This window comes from Mobula birostris, chromosome 11 (assembly GCF_030028105.1).
Source record: "Mobula birostris isolate sMobBir1 chromosome 11, sMobBir1.hap1, whole genome shotgun sequence".
NCBI lineage: Eukaryota > Metazoa > Chordata > Chondrichthyes > Myliobatiformes > Myliobatidae > Mobula > Mobula birostris.
In genome coordinates this window covers 25,933,830-25,949,375 of record NC_092380.1, presented here as the reverse complement: position 1 = coordinate 25,949,375, position 15,546 = coordinate 25,933,830, and the positions used below count along the sequence as shown (strand labels likewise).

Genomic DNA, 15,546 nt, shown 5'->3' with positions numbered 1-15,546 from the left:
GACTGAACCAAAATAAAAACTAAGAGTCTCTAGATTCAGTTGAAGCCTTCTGCCAGGGCAGATCGGATACTAAAGGTCAATGCAGACTTGCAAGGGGAAAATTATAACTGAATCCTTGTCTGGGTCAGAGGCCAGCGAGTGCTCCCATGTCAGGAAGACAACATTAAGTGTTAGGTGCCTTGAACAAATAACATATTGATGAGGCCATTTAGTAATGTTGTGCCCAGTGGAGGAAAACCTACCAATTCTCTCTATCCTGGTGACATCCCTCACTTCAGGAACCTTTGTTGTGGTGGTCTGAAAAAGAAAACAAAATTTATGCAACATAGTTAAAAAGGTCACGTTTTAAATAAACACGGTATTTTCAATGTAACTACAACAAATAAATCACAAAATAAACACAGCCACAATCCATTGTGCCCATAAGCATTCTTCCTGGAAATTTTGACTGGGTGTTTTTAATAAACAGCCATGCACATATCCTGTACTCAGCTGCCTTTCCGAGCTGAGAATACATCGGTGTTTGTTGTGGTACTGATGGCAAACAGACCATTCCTCTGGCCCCTGCTTGAAAAAGCTGGTTTGGCACTCTCTGCACCCACTCCCAGAGTATGTCGAGTAGCACATTGTTAAGAGAACTGATTCATTCAAGATCAAGACATTACAAACACAAGAGAGTCAGCAGATGCTGGCAATCCAGAGCAACTCACACAAAATGCAAGAAAAACTCAGCATGTCAGGCAACGTCTATGAAGGGGAACTGAGATTTCAGGCCGAGATCCTTTGTCAGGTCCAGATGGAATATTCCAACATCTTGTATTACAGCACAGAAACAAGTCTTTCAGCCTATTTAGTCTGTGCCAGCCTGGTCTTCCACTGAATCCCATCTGTCTGCACCCAGAACATAACTCACTATGCCTCTCTCATCCCTGAGCCTATCCAAACTCCTCATAAATGTTACCGCTGAACTTGCATCTACCACTTCCGCTGGCAGTTCATTCCACACTTGTACTACCCTCTGACTGAAGAAGTGCCCCCCCCCAAATAGCGTCATAGCAAACCACAGCACAAAAGCAGACCCTGAGCAAGTCCTACTGTTTTCTGTCCTCCCAAAGTGCATCACCTCACACTTGTCTGCAGTAAGTTCCATCTATCATTTTTCCTGCTGGTCCAAATCACATTGCACGTTTTTACACCCATTACAAACCACCCCCCCCCCCCAAATTTTGGTGTCCTCTGCAAATGTTGATCCAGTTATCACATTATCATTGAGATTGTTGATGTAGATGACAAACAACAATGGACACAGCACTGATCCCTGTGACACACCACTAGTTACAGGCCTCCAGTCAGAGAGGCAACCATCTACTACCACTCTCTGGCTTCTCCCATGAAGCTAATATCTAGTCCAATTTACTACCTCATCCTGAATGCCAAAGGACTGAACCTTCTAGACCAGCCCTTCCACGCTTGTCAGCTTTCCTGGTAACCTCATAAATCATACATAAATTATGAGGTGGGGGTGGGTGAAGTAGGGTAGGGGAGAGAGAGGAGAGGGAAGAGGGATGAGAGGAAGGATAAGGGGAAAGATATGGTGGGAACGAAGCTTGTCCGTCCTATTTGGAGCAGTCTTTCAATGATTCTATTATAGTTATTGGATTCATTGAGTGTGTCCTCAAGGAAACGAATCACAGGTTCGTATATGGTGACATATACACTTCGAAAATAAATTTACTTTGAACTTTGATATGGGGGAGGGGGAGAAGGGGAGAGAGTATGACCGTGCCCCCGGGCCCGCGAAGACTCCCACCGACAGTTTTTTTGCGTTAATGGGACGGTGCCCGGTCTCCATCCCCGTTACCGAATTCCCGTCCCCACCACCCTCTCCCGCCTTCTCTCTCTCTCTCTCTTTCCGACCCACACAGACACACGCACAGGCTCTGCCCTCACCGTTGCCATGTTGCCGCAGTCCCTGGTTTCCAACGGCAGACCGGGTTACCAGACACACTTCCTGTCCGACCAGACCCGTCATCCTGCACCAAGGTTCCGCCCTGCACAAAGTGTCCCCCCCCCCGTCCCTCAGATGCTCGGCGGATGATAAACGTCCCTTCCGAAAAATAACAAAGGTGTTTTCCCATCATCGAAGGCCTGACTCTCCCCCTTCAGTGACAATTAACCCACTTCCTGTCTTTGGATGTTGGCAATTTGATTGTTCCCTTTTATCTACATCAACATTACCGACCCATGAGATGTGAAATGGTTGGCATTTACTGAGATACTATAAGTTTTATATCAATTCTTTCTTCTCTCTTTCCTTAAGTTATTATTTCTTTTTAGAATGTGAAAGTCATTGACAAAACCATCACTTACTGTCTTCAACTGGCATCATTGCTCTGGTGAAGGTCATTTGTGTGATATGAAGTGGTTAAGGATTTAGACCCGGCATTTACAGTGATACATTTCCAAGCCAGGATAGTCTGTGGATTATTACATCGACCTGCTACTCTCCCCTTTCTCGCTATAGAGGTGTTGGAGTGTCTTCCCAATGGCTGATCTGCCTTTGGTTTCGTCACCTCTCCTATGCCTGTTCACCAGCAGCCTCAATTCCCTCATCTTTCAGAAAATTATCTACTTCCTCCTTAAATACTCCCAGGGATTCTGCCTCTAAAACCCTCCAGGATTCTCCTCCTTCTGCCAGAAGAAATTCCAAAACCACCCCAGTTTTAAACAGATTTAGATTAATTTATCTGTCATAAATACATTGCAAATATTGTGTATTTAATATTTCAGTAATATTTGAGTAAACTTGTATACATATTGGTTGATTAAGCATTCTTGTTAATTTAAATAATTCATTGAGTTTTATGTATAAATATGTTATTGATTGCATACATCACCGCACTACCATGCGATACGTGCGCGCCTCACTTAAAGTAAACACGAAGTTAGACTCACATTTTGGACTCCTGTGTCTTCCTTTGGATGAGTTTGATGTTTTGAAGTTAAAAAACATGACATCAACGATTAGTAAAATGCGCCATTTGTGCCGACTCTTTATTCCTCTCCATTGATAGTTCCTGACCTGCTGAGTTCCTCCAGCAATTTATATGTGTTACTCTGGATTTCCAGCATCTGCAGAATTTCTTGTGTTTAAAACAAGCACCTTTCCTCCCTTCTACCAAAGCACTCACGCAGGCCAACTGTCTTCCAACTCAGAACAGGCTGCCTCCAGGCCTCCAGCCTTCAGTGGACTTGCGGACCTGCAGGCCTTGGTCCTCTGACTTGCCCAGTAGATTTCCTCAGTCTTGTTGTTGTATCCGCTTGCTCAAAACTCTCCCACTGGTGCAGTAGCACAAGTCATCTACACTAACAACAGAGCGGACTAGAATTAGCCAAAGAGGATGGAATGCAGAAGGAAATGACTCCATTCTGGCGACTGGAGGTTCCAGAGTGCCCGAAGAAGGCAAGACAGGGAACATGGCTTTGACCGCCATCCCTTCCATTCAAACGTTTTGCTGATTGGCATCTCGGCTTGGACAGAATCAGCATAACTGCGGGGAGGCAAGAAGGTAGGGGAAAGACAAATCTCCAATAAAAAAATCATTGCAAAGATACCTAAAATTTTACACATTGGGTCCAGGTGAAGGGTCCTGGCCCGAAACATTGACTGCTTATTCATCTCTGCCTGACACGTTGAGATCCTCTAGGATTTATCCATGTAGATAAGATTAGCTTTGTTTGTGACATGCTCATTGAAACGTACAGTGAAATGTGTGTTTCCATTAACAACCAACACACCTAAGGATATGCTGGGGGCAGCCCGCAAGCATTATCCATTCTGTGGCTGCAAACTAGTGACTCATGGGTCTTGGCAAAACTTCTAGGTCTTAAAAATAGTTTTTCTTACAGGTTGTCATTGTAAAAGATCTTGCCCCGCAGAATATTATCAATACAAAGATACGAAGTACATACATGATCAGGCAGTATACAACCCTGAGATTCCCCTTCCCCACAGACAGCTGTGAAACAAAGAAAACTTCAAAGAAAAATGTCACAAACCTCCCCCAGGCAAAAACAAAACAAATTGTGCAAACAGCCACAATAAAAATGAGCGAAAAACACAGAATGTAAAACACAAAATTGAGAGAATCCAGGCATTTTCAGTTCAGCTCAGTCTTCATTATCTGCAGGCTGCCCCGATTCAAAGTTGCCCAAAATAGCAACTAAAAAAAGGAGCGAACAGGAACCAGAAGCACATCATAGCGTGAACTATTGGGTCCCATCCACAACCCGCATCGATTAAAGCTTGCCCAAGACCCAGGGCTCCGGGTACCACCCTCCGAGACCATCGAGAGAGAGAGAGCCTATTCAAACACAGGGACCTTCCTTTGGGAGTAGTGAGCGAGAGGAAGGGAGAGACCGTTACACACAGTCACCTGTCTTCAGTGGCAGTGAGCGAGAGCCTGATAGGCAGCGCCAGACACCCACTTGCGTTCCGCTCTTGCCCGGATGATTTCAATATTCCTTGTCGGTTTAAGCGGCAAGAAATGGAGTTGATCACGGGCTCGCACCCCGTCTCCAGGCTCCTTGGCCTCGAGGCCGCACACATCTCAGAACCGCCTTCGGAGATGGTAAAGCACTAGGTTGCTCAGTCGGCCAGAAAACACACCACTGAAATGTAGATCACAGGCTCCAACAGTAGCGGAAGTACCCCTGAAAGAAAAGGAAGATGTAAAAGAGGTGTAAGAAGTTGTTCTGTGAACCAACTGAAGGATGTCGTCCTTGGTCGCGTTGTTTGCTGGCGCCATCTTTGGAAGAGATTTGGAGATAATTGTTAAAAAGACTCCTACATATCTCACTTGTAAAAATAAATGAGTTTAAAATTATGTTTACAATACTAGAATTATAGAGCTGTATGAGATGGATAAAGGCCATTCAGCCCAGATATGTCCATGTTGATCGAAATGATCAAAAAGCAAATCCCATTTCCCAGCTCTTGTCCCGTATCCCCCTAAACTCCTGAAGTAGTCTTGAAGTGCTCTTGAAATACTGACATGGCAACTTACAGATCCCAGGCACTTGTTTCCATTAGCTGCGAGTTTTAATTGGAATTGATTATGAGTAACTGGGACTGGGACAAAGCTGGGCCTTGAAGGGTTAATGCTGAGGGAACGATGCAAAGGATTAATGATGTGAGCCGACTGCACGAACAAATCTCTGGGCGGGGTTGCCATGACGATTGTTGTGCCTCAGAATGAAGGAGGAACAAGGGCCGCTCTGTGATCACCTGAGTTGTGTGTTTCTCTTTACGGTATTGGGCGTCACAGCTGTCTGCCCCATGCCTCTGGTGTTCCAGGTTTGATCCCAACCTCTGGCATTGTCTGTGTGGTGTTTGCACGTATCCTCTGTGGCTGCATGCGTTTCCCCTGGGTGTTCCCAAAAGCCTGCAGGTGGGTGGGTAAATTGTCCCGAGTGTGTGGGTGAGGTGTGGAATCTAGGGTCGAGCCGAAGTGAATGTGGGGTGAGTGAAATGGAATGATTGTGTGATAGCTAGCACAGACTTGATGGGCCGAAGGGTTTGCTTCTGCTCCCCCATGACCATAACCCTGCCCTCTTCCTAGTTCCCTTTCCGATAATCTGTCTTCTCTCTTTTCAGCTCTCCTGTCTCATTAAGGATTAGCTTTATTTGTCACACGCCCATCGAAACATCGAAGCATACAGTGGGACACGCCATTTGTGTCAACGGCCGACGCAGGGGATGGTCTGGGGGGCAGCTGGCAAGTGTTGCCGTGCTTCTGGCACCAACGTAGCATGCCCACAACTCACTAACCCCAGCCCCCATATCTTTGGAATGTGGGAGGAAACTGGAGCACCCGGAGGAAACCCACGCCGTCACGGGGAGAACAGGCCGTGGCAAGAATTGAATTTCGATCGCTGGCACTGCAAAGTGTTGCACTAAGTACTACGCTACTGAGCCACCCCATCTCACTACGACTGACAATTCAGTATTTGCAGAGTTGGGCTATCATGTATTACCGAAACGCAATGCCCCTAACCCTAAACTCAGTGACCTGACTGAATGAAGGCCAGCATGCTAAATGCTTTCTTCACTACACTTGTATTCCCAGCTCCCTCTGTTGTATAACTCTAATGCTGTGGTTAAGATTTCCACTGCTACGCTGTGGGGTAGTTTATATTAGCAGTTTTCTTTAAAAGCGGTGTGGCAAGCTGGAATATGTGTTTTGGTTTTGGCCATGTTGTCCACCTTAGGATTGTCAGCCAATCAGGATTGTGGGATGCGAGAGAAGGTTCACGGAGCAGTGGGGAAGAGTTTTCTTCAGGACAGCAGACTGGTTTGGGGTCTTTTGGCAGGAGCTGCAGAGCGTGACACCAGGAAAGATGCCGCAGAATGCCGTTGGAAGGAGAGTCCCCGTTGCAAGAAGTGCCTTGTGCAGATGAATGGCTCCAAGGAGGAAGGGCTAATGCGAGTGAGTGAGTGAGTGAGTGAGTGAGTGAGAGAGAGCGAGAGAGTGAGTGAGAGAGAGAGAGAGAGAGATATTGATTGATTGATTGTTGGAGATGGTCTTTGAGGGAAATTCGGACTGTGGCGGGTGTTTTCACGCAGACTGTGGGTCCAGCGCGAGTAAGAGATACACCCCCAAATACTCCAGTACAAGCTCCAACATTTGTGTGCACACCAGACAGGTTTAACTGTAATCAGCCCTTTTATTTCTCTTTTCTTTTTCTGTAACTGTTTGTAAAAGGTGAAAATTTGGGAAATATACTATCTTTATATAATTTCATGTGCTGATGTATGATGTGTCATTTCTGGGCTACCGACAATTGTGTACGGGCAGTACTTACACAGCATTCACTCAGATCGAGGTTCCTTGAATCGGAATATCACCACGTTCCTGTTTGGTTGAACCCCAAGTTATACTGACCCTCGATGTATATTGCTTATGAAAGGTGGCCTTCTCATTGGTGAGCCACGTGGCTGTTAGCAGAGTTAGCTGACGAGCCGAGTCTGTATAAGAGCCCCTGTGAGAGGGTTACACAGCGCTCACCAGCACCCTGCCATCCACTCTATAGGTCGCACAGTCCTACCCCGGTCTGACTGTCCAAAATTCATCACCTCACGCTTATCTAAATTGAATTGCATTTGCCACTCTTCAGCCCATCTCCCTAACTGATCAAGATCTCACTGTAGTTCAATGTAATTGGCCTAACTATCAGTAAGACCCACCAATTTAGTATCATTGCCGTACTTCCACTCTGGTTCTGGGAGTTCAGTGGTGACTGATGAAGCCACTATGAGAATTACAGACACGTCTACAAACGGAGACACAGGAGACAGCAAGTGTTGGAATCCGGAGCACCCCATAAGATACCGGAGGATCTCAGCGGGTCAGGCAAGTGTACGGCCATGTCTTTATGAATAGAGAGTGAAATCAGAAATTGGAGCTGCAAAGGGAATCCAAGTGCAGAATTCCCTGAAGGTTAACCTGCAGGTTGAGTTGGTGGTCAGGAAGGCAAATGCAAAGTCAGCATTCATTTTGAGAGGGCTGAAATATAAAAGCAAGGAAGTAATGTCAAGGCTTTATAAGGCACTGGTCAGACTGACGAACTTCGGACAGTATTGTGAGCAGTTTTGTTCCCCTTATCTAAAAGAAGAGATGTGCCGGCATTGGAGAAGGTCCTGAGAAGGTTCACAAGAACAATTCTGGGAATGAAAGAATTAACATACGCGGACCTCTTGATGGCTCTGGGCCTGTACTCACTAGAGTTTAGAAGAATGAGGGGGGGATCTCATTGAAACATTGAACATCAAATATTGAAAGGCTTGGACAGAATGGACACAGAAGGAGGTTGTTTTTGGTACTGGGAGAATCTATGACCAGAGGAATGAAGAGGAATTTCTTGAGCCAGAAGGTGGTGAATCTGTGGAATTCATTGCCACAGGCGCTGATGGAGGCCTAGTCACTTGATATATTTAAAGCAGCGGTTAACATGTTCTTGATCAGTAGGGGTGTCAAAGGTTACTGGAAGAAGGCAGGAGAATGAGACTGAGAGGGATAATAAATCAGCTATGATCAAATGGCAGAGCAGGGTCAAGTGCCTGAATAGCCCAGTTCTGCTCCTATCTCCTATAGGCTTACGGCAGCATCTGTGGAGGCAGAGGGATGCAGAGTCTCAAGTGGAAACTCTGTGTAAAACCAGGGTCCCAGTACCGGGATGTCGCTCTGGGAGGGAGGGCGCAGATGTTAGAATGCAACGACAACTGTGAACAGGAGCAGGAGTAGGCAACTCAGCCCCTGTGACCTACCCCCACTGCCTCAGTATGATCACAGCTGATCCACCCCAGGGCCACTTGTCCTCTCCAGTGACAGTTCCACATAGTCCTCCATTCCCTGATCTTTCCAAAGTATATGTTGGTCCACTGGACCCCCCCACCCCCCACGATCCAAACTCTACATGTTTATAGAACGTAGAATAGAAACCTCTTCCCACCCTGTCACTTGTGTATCTACTGAAATCTTTTACAAACCCACTGATTTTCACAGCTACTCATGGGTGGGGTGACTGTACCTCATCCCACCCTGTCACTTATAAAAATGCCATCCCCTTCTCTCAATTCCAATGTCTCCGCAGCATCTGCTCTCAGGATGAGACTTTTCATTCCAGAACTAATGACATGTCTTCCTATCTTCAAAGAAAGAGGACATGCTGCCTTCACCTGCACATGTCTGGCCTCACTCTGTCCACCCGCTACCCCACCAGGGATAGGGTTCATCTTGTTCTCACCTACCACCCCACCAGCCTCCGTGTCCAGCACATAATTCTCCATAACTTCGGCCATCTCAGTGGGATCCCACCACCAAGCATTCTTTCCCTCCCCCCACTTTCTGCTTTCCGCTCCCTACGTGACTCCCTTGTCCATTCGTTCCTCCCCACTGATCTCCTTCCTGGTACTTATCCTTGTAAGTGGAACAAGTGAAACACCTGCCCCTACACCTCCTCCCTCACTACCATTTAGGGCCCCAAAACAGTCCTTCCAGGTGAAATCGACACTTCACCTGTGAGTCTGTTGGAGTCATTTACTGTATCCGGTACACCTGGTGTGGCCTCCTGTGTATTGGTGAGACCTGATCTAGATTGGGAGACTGCTACACTCCATCTGCCAGAGAAAGCAGGATCTCCCAGTGGCCACCCATTTCAATTCTACTTCCCATTCCCATTCCAACATGTCAGTCCATGGCCTCCTCTACTGGTGTGATGAGGCCAATCTCCATCTGGAGGAGCAATACCTTAAATTCCATCTGTGTAGCTTTCGACCTGATGGCATGAATATTGATTTTGTGAATTTCTGGTAATTGCCCCCTCCCCCTTTACCATTTCCCTCTCTCAGCTTATCTCCTTACCTGCCCATCACCTCCCTCTGGTGCCTCTCCCCGCTTCCTTTGCTTCCATAGCCTTCTGTCCCCTCCCCTCAAATTCTCCCTTTAATTCTTTCACTAATCAACTCCCCAGCTCTTCACACTCCCCCTCTCCCGGTTTCACCTATCACCTATTTCCTTGTATTTCTTCCTCCCCTCCCCCAACCTTCTTAGTCTGACCTTGCCTTTTTTCTCCAGTCCTGATGAAGGGTCTCGGCCCGAAACGCCGACTGTTTACTCTTTTCCATAGATGCTGCCTGGCCTGATAGGTCTTCTGGCATTTTGTGTGTGTTGCTTTGATTTCCGTTGTCTGCAGATTTTCTCTTGTTTAGGAACTGTAAAGCCCTGGCCAGGCTGTTCGGCCCACAATATTGTGCTGACCTTGATGCCAATTGACAGTAAGTATCCCCCTCCTGTGTAGCATACATATTCTTCCATTCCCTTCATATTAATGTGTCTATTAAAAATCTTAAACTCCCTCAAACTGCCTGATTCCACTACTCCCCGTAGTAGCCCATTCCATGCATCACCACTTCCTACATAAAAAAGTTTGCCCTTCACATCACCTTTAACCTTTCCCTTCTAACCTTAAAAGCATGTTGTCTGGTGTTTGTCATTTTCACCCTGGAGAAAAGATTATTTATTATTTCTCAGAACTGAGAGTTTATACCCTATGTCCTGCCCAACATTCATATTTCAATCCTGAAACCAAAACAGCTTATCCACCTGTGGCCAAGGTGCCTATCCTGAGAACTGTCAATGTTTCAGGACTGATGTAGGGTTTTAACCCAAAATGTCGGCAATTCCTCAGATGCTGTTCGACCTGCTGAGCTCTTCCAGCAGATATTTATTGCCTCAGATTCCAGCGTCAGTAATCTCTTGCATCTTCATTTATGAGGTCTTGCTGTGCGTGGTTCCCATATTGTGTACTGTAATTCAGAAAGAGCCCAGCTGGCCCCAAAGCAAAGAAAGGCATCAAAGATCAAGGATCAAGTTTATTCACGAGATACATTTACTCATATTAGAGATTTGCTGTGGTGCATTGGTCAAGGCACGACATGCAACAAAAAACAAGTCAACAACACAGGACAACAAATTTTTTTGAAAGTGTTGCTTACTCAGATTTTTTTTTATGATAGACAGTTTGAAGCTGAACACAAATATAATTTCAGGCTAATAGTATCATGTAGGAATTTGGAGAAAGAAGAAATTAACTTTTATTGAATATAATGTCTTTAATTGCATAACAGTGCTGATGCTTTGCAATTGTTCAACTAAGCTAAAAATGTTTTGTTGATGATTTTCATTCGTACTCCGTGTCTGAGGGTTCTCACTTAAGTGTCCAGCAATAATCAGCCAGCATTGATGGATTCCAGTTGCCCTGAAACCATTTCTCCATAACTGCAATGTTCTGGTGAAACCTTTCACCATGCTCATCATAGACAGCACCAAGATCTGCAGGGAAGAAGTCTAAATGGGAATGCAGAAAATGAATCTTTAGTGGCATGTTGCACTTCATGGCTTTGTATGCATGAAGCACATTGTCAACAAGCTGCCCATAGTTTGGTGCTCTGTAGTTGCCAAGAAAATTGTCAACAACATCCTTGAATGCTTTCCATGCAATTTTAGTCTGTCCCACTAGAAGTTCTTCAATTTGCCCGTCAATAATGACTGTCTGATTTGTGGACCAACAAAAATGCCTTCCTTAATCTTGTCATCAGTTATTCTGACTTGAATTATGAATGAAAATAACAAATATAGGCAATTTCAAAAAAAACAGCGCGTGATAGAGTAATTTCATGGTGATTTTCATGACCAGCAGCCCAAACTCCATAAGATATACCCAGAAGTATTCAGGGAGCAAAACCTTTGTTGTCCAGTGCAATAATAAAGTATAAATAATTATATAAAAATAAAGTTGGAAGTTAAAGTACAGATATGGAATAAAATGTGCATAATTCATAAAAAGCAGCATGTATTTACAAATGGTTGATCAGCTGAAGGAAGTTTTAAGATGGCTTGGTTTTTGTTTTAGTAGCCCTAAAGGACAGTTTGCAGGGCGGGGAGTGTCTGCGATGACTTTTTTTCTGCCCACTTCTTTGTCCTGGACACATACAGATAAAGGTCACTGATCCAGCATTGACGATCTCTACAACCCGTGACCTTCTCTGCTGTCCTGACTGTTTGCTGTAGTGCAAGGAATAGCAAAATTAAAAAATCTGTAAAACGAAGTCTTTTATTCACATCTTTACTTAGGCATCAAAGTCTATCACTTTCTAGAAAATTCTATGCTTATGAAATATCTATTGTATTTTTATAAATTTTATAAGACAGCTGGACAGAGCAGTGTGATTTCGCCCACAGATGGGTTTGATGCAATGTAAAGTTCTCACATGCTGATCCTGGATTTTGCTGCAGCCCGGGTTAACTTGGGTGAAAGTATCTCCAGCTCCAGGGATTCCACCTGAGAGGAGTTCTTTTATCGATTGCGTCAACCGCTCTGGCATCAATTCCTCCGTGACCCATGACCTTGCTCCTTCACCTCTTCCAGAGTTGCTGAAGGCTTAAAAGCAATGTTTGAGTTGGGCACTGTTCAAAATGGGTTCCCTGAATGTCCTTTCCATCGATGCTGTCTGACCTGCTGATCTCCCCCAGCGAGAAACCTGCCTCTCGGTTTTTTTGCACTACCTTACTTCCCATTTTTCTATTTTCTATTTATGATTTATAATTTAAATTTTTATTATTTACTAATTTTAACTATTTTTAGTATCTTTAATATTTAATATCTGTAATCCAGGGAGTGTGAAGCACAGAATCAAATATCGCTGTGATGATTGTACGTTCTAGTACCAATTGTTTGGCGACAATAAAGTGTAAGTACAATTTTTGTGTGTTACTATGAAAATGTAGAGTTTTGTGAAATCTCGAGATACATACATAAACACACACACACACACACACACACACACACACACACACACACACACACTCATTCTCTCTCTCTAGAGGCCCTTTGTTTGTTGTGTGGCTGTTTCCTGGATCTCTCCTGCCCTGACACAGCTCATCTCAGGTCACCTGGGAGGTAACAAGTTGTGTGTGATCTCATCTGTGCCCAGGTGCTGGGAGGGGCTGAGATACAGAGGAGAAAGAGCTGCTGCGCCACTCTGCACCCTGCACCGTAAGTACTGGCACTTGTGTGGCTCGGGAGCCGATTACAAATCTCAGGTCCAAGCGGAAACTGATACCAAATCCTCAGAAGGTCTGTGAGAGTGTGAAGGGGGGTGGGGGGGAGTCAGAAAGATAGTGGTGGGTGGGTGGGTGTGTGTGTGTGTGTGTGTGAGAGAGAGAAAAGAGGGAGAGAGAGGGAGGAGAGGGAGAGAGAAAGAGAAGGAGAGAGAGAAAAAGAAGAGAGGTGGAGGGAGAGAGAGAGAGAGAGATAAAGTAAATTCTGTCGTTCATCTTGTTGCTCTTTCATTAGAACCCACTCACCTTAGTGTTCCAGGTATATTGGGAATTTCCGAGGGATGAAGGACTTTGATTACATGGTCAAGCTGGGCTGTTGTCCTTGAGCAAAGAAGGTTAAGGGAAAATTTGATAATGTGTTTAAAATCATGGCAATAGGAGTAAATGAGGCATCTCCATTGGCAGTAGACTTGCTGACAAGAGGACAGAAATTTAAAATAATTGGCTAAACCATTGGGGTGGATAAGAAGCATATTATTACCCAGAGGGAGTGATTTGGAATGAAATGTCAGAGCAATGGAACCTGATGCAACTGGAGGTTTTGATAGTCAGCAGGATGGACACTCGATGCACACTGGGACTCGAATAGCAACACAGGACCTAATGGGCAGATGTATTTTCATTGGAATCACTCACCATCTCCTGAGCCCTTATAAGACATGAGTCCTGTTGTAATGTGAGCATTATTAAAAGTAAGATAATACTAATCTGGAAGCTGTTCTTAAAGAGGGGCTGGTTCTGGGGTTGGGTGGGTTCTACTTCCATTCTTTTCACTTCCGGTGTGCTGTATATTGTGTTCCTGCCATGCCGTACGGGTTGTGAAAGCCTCTGTATATAAATACCAGTTTTGACGTTCGAGATAAAGTTGTTCCTTTGGGCATTAAGTTATCGAGTGTGCCTTTTTCAAAATAGAAGTTACCACAGGTCCGAGCACAGGTGGACTATTGTGATCAGTTTTGGGCTCCATGTCTAAGGAAGGATATTCATGAGAATGATATCAGGAATGAATGGATTAGTGTATGAGGAGCACTTGATGGCTCTGGGCCTGTACTTGCTGGAGATTAGCCACACACCAGGAGCTGGTGGAGCAGTGTCCGAGGGCATGCTGTGAGCCTACAGAGGTGGTGTGTGGAGGTTTTGCTGGCTACTTGTGCAGAACCTGTCATCTTGGCATTACAAGGGCTGCACAGAAGTGAGCCAATTGGACCATGCCAGAGGCTGCTGAGCGGGCCTCCAAATGGCTATGGTTCAAGAGATGTGACCCATTGACCAGTGCTGCTGGGACACAAGTTGGGGTCTGATCAACCCCGACTGGGTCAGCTGGGCGAGTATATCTGATGCTGAAAGACCTAAAACACCCAGTGACCCCAGACTACATCTCTGATGCTGTGCCACAGTGTATCCTAGGATGCACGTCAGCATCAGAGGAATGAGGAAGGATCTCATTGAAGCCTAGAGTGGATGCGGAGGGAAAATAAATCAGCCATGATGGAATGGCGGAGCAGACACAATGGGCCGCATCCTATGCCTTATGGCCCAATGGTCCAACCCATGGACTTGCAAGGAGACAGGAGAGAGCAGGTGCAAGAGAATGCCACCACCTGCAGGTTCCCCACAGCAAACCACCCTAACTTGGAAATCTGTTCACCGCTTTTTCTCTTCCGCCGGTCAAACTTTCAGAAATGCCACCCGGCAGCACTGCGGGAGCATCTTCACCATACACAGAAATTGAGAAGACACACTTCCACATCCCATGGGCAGCTAGGGGTGGATATTCCAACCTAGCCTTGTCAACAACACCCACGTCACAGGCAACGAATCAACAAGAACGTAAGTAGCTGACAGGGGATCTCTTGGGGTTATGCCTCAATGACTATCATCTAGTAGCACTTACATCCACTGTGATGAAGTGTTTTGAGGAACATATCAATGGATGCCTGAGAAGTGACCTGGATCCACTCCAATTTCCCTACTGTCACAACAGGTCAGCAGCAGATGCCATTTCATTGGCTCATCACTCAAGCTTGGGACATCTGGACAGCGAAGATTCTCTTCATCGACTACAACTCAGCACCCAATACTATCATCCCCTCAAAACTAATCAATAAGCTTCTAGTCCGAGGCCTCAATACCTCCTTGTGGGACTGGATTCTCACTTGCAGACCCCAATCAGTTTAGATTGGCAACAACATCTCCTCTGCGGTCTCCATCACCACAAGGCTGTGTGCTTAGCCCCCTGCTTTATATTTATGTCTGTGAGGCTAAGCACAGCTCCAATGCCATACTTAAGTTTGCAGACGACACCAGTGTTGTTGGCTGAATCAGAGGTGGTGACGAATCAGCATACAGGAGGGAAGATGAAAATCTGACCGAGTGGTACCACAAAAACAACCTCTCACACAATGTCAGCAAGACCCAGGAGATGATTATTGACTTCAGGAGGAAACCAGAGGTCCCTAAGCCAGTCCTCATCAGGGGATCAGAGGTGGAGAGGGTCAGTAACTTTAAATTCCCCAGAGTTATCATTTCAAAGGACCTGTCCTGGACCCAGCACATCAGTGCAATTACGAACCCCTTGTCTAAGTTTTAGAAGACATGCTGACTCTTTACATACTCCTTAAGAGCTTGTGAAGAGTCAGTATGTCTTCTAAAACTTTGACAAACTTCTATAGATGTCCAGTGCAGCATATATTGATGGTTTGCATCACAGCCTGGTATGGAAACACCAGTGCCTTTGAACGGAAAATTCTACAAAAAGTAGCGGAAACAGCCCAGTCCATCATGGGTAAAGCCCCCCCCCCCACCTTCAGCACATCTCTATGGAGTGTTGCCACAGGAAGGCAGCATCCATTGTCAGGGACCCCCA

At 45.5% G+C, this 15,546-nt stretch overlaps 1 protein-coding gene across 1 annotated transcript in view; it reads right to left on the bottom strand.

Annotated features, from left to right (window-relative positions):
- ruvbl2 (RuvB-like AAA ATPase 2) overlaps nucleotides 1–2,008 on the bottom strand; it is a 41,446-nt gene extending 39,438 nt beyond the window's left edge. Inside the window, exons 1-2 of the mRNA XM_072271935.1 lie at nucleotides 1,951–2,008; nucleotides 243–297 (exon numbers count right to left, since the gene is read on the bottom strand). Of these exons, the coding sequence (XP_072128036.1) occupies nucleotides 243–297; nucleotides 1,951–1,959 (64 nt within the window). The 5' untranslated portion in view covers nucleotides 1,960–2,008. The remainder of the gene's footprint in view (nucleotides 1–242; nucleotides 298–1,950) is intronic.
- Between the last annotated feature and the right edge of the window lie 13,538 nt (nucleotides 2,009–15,546).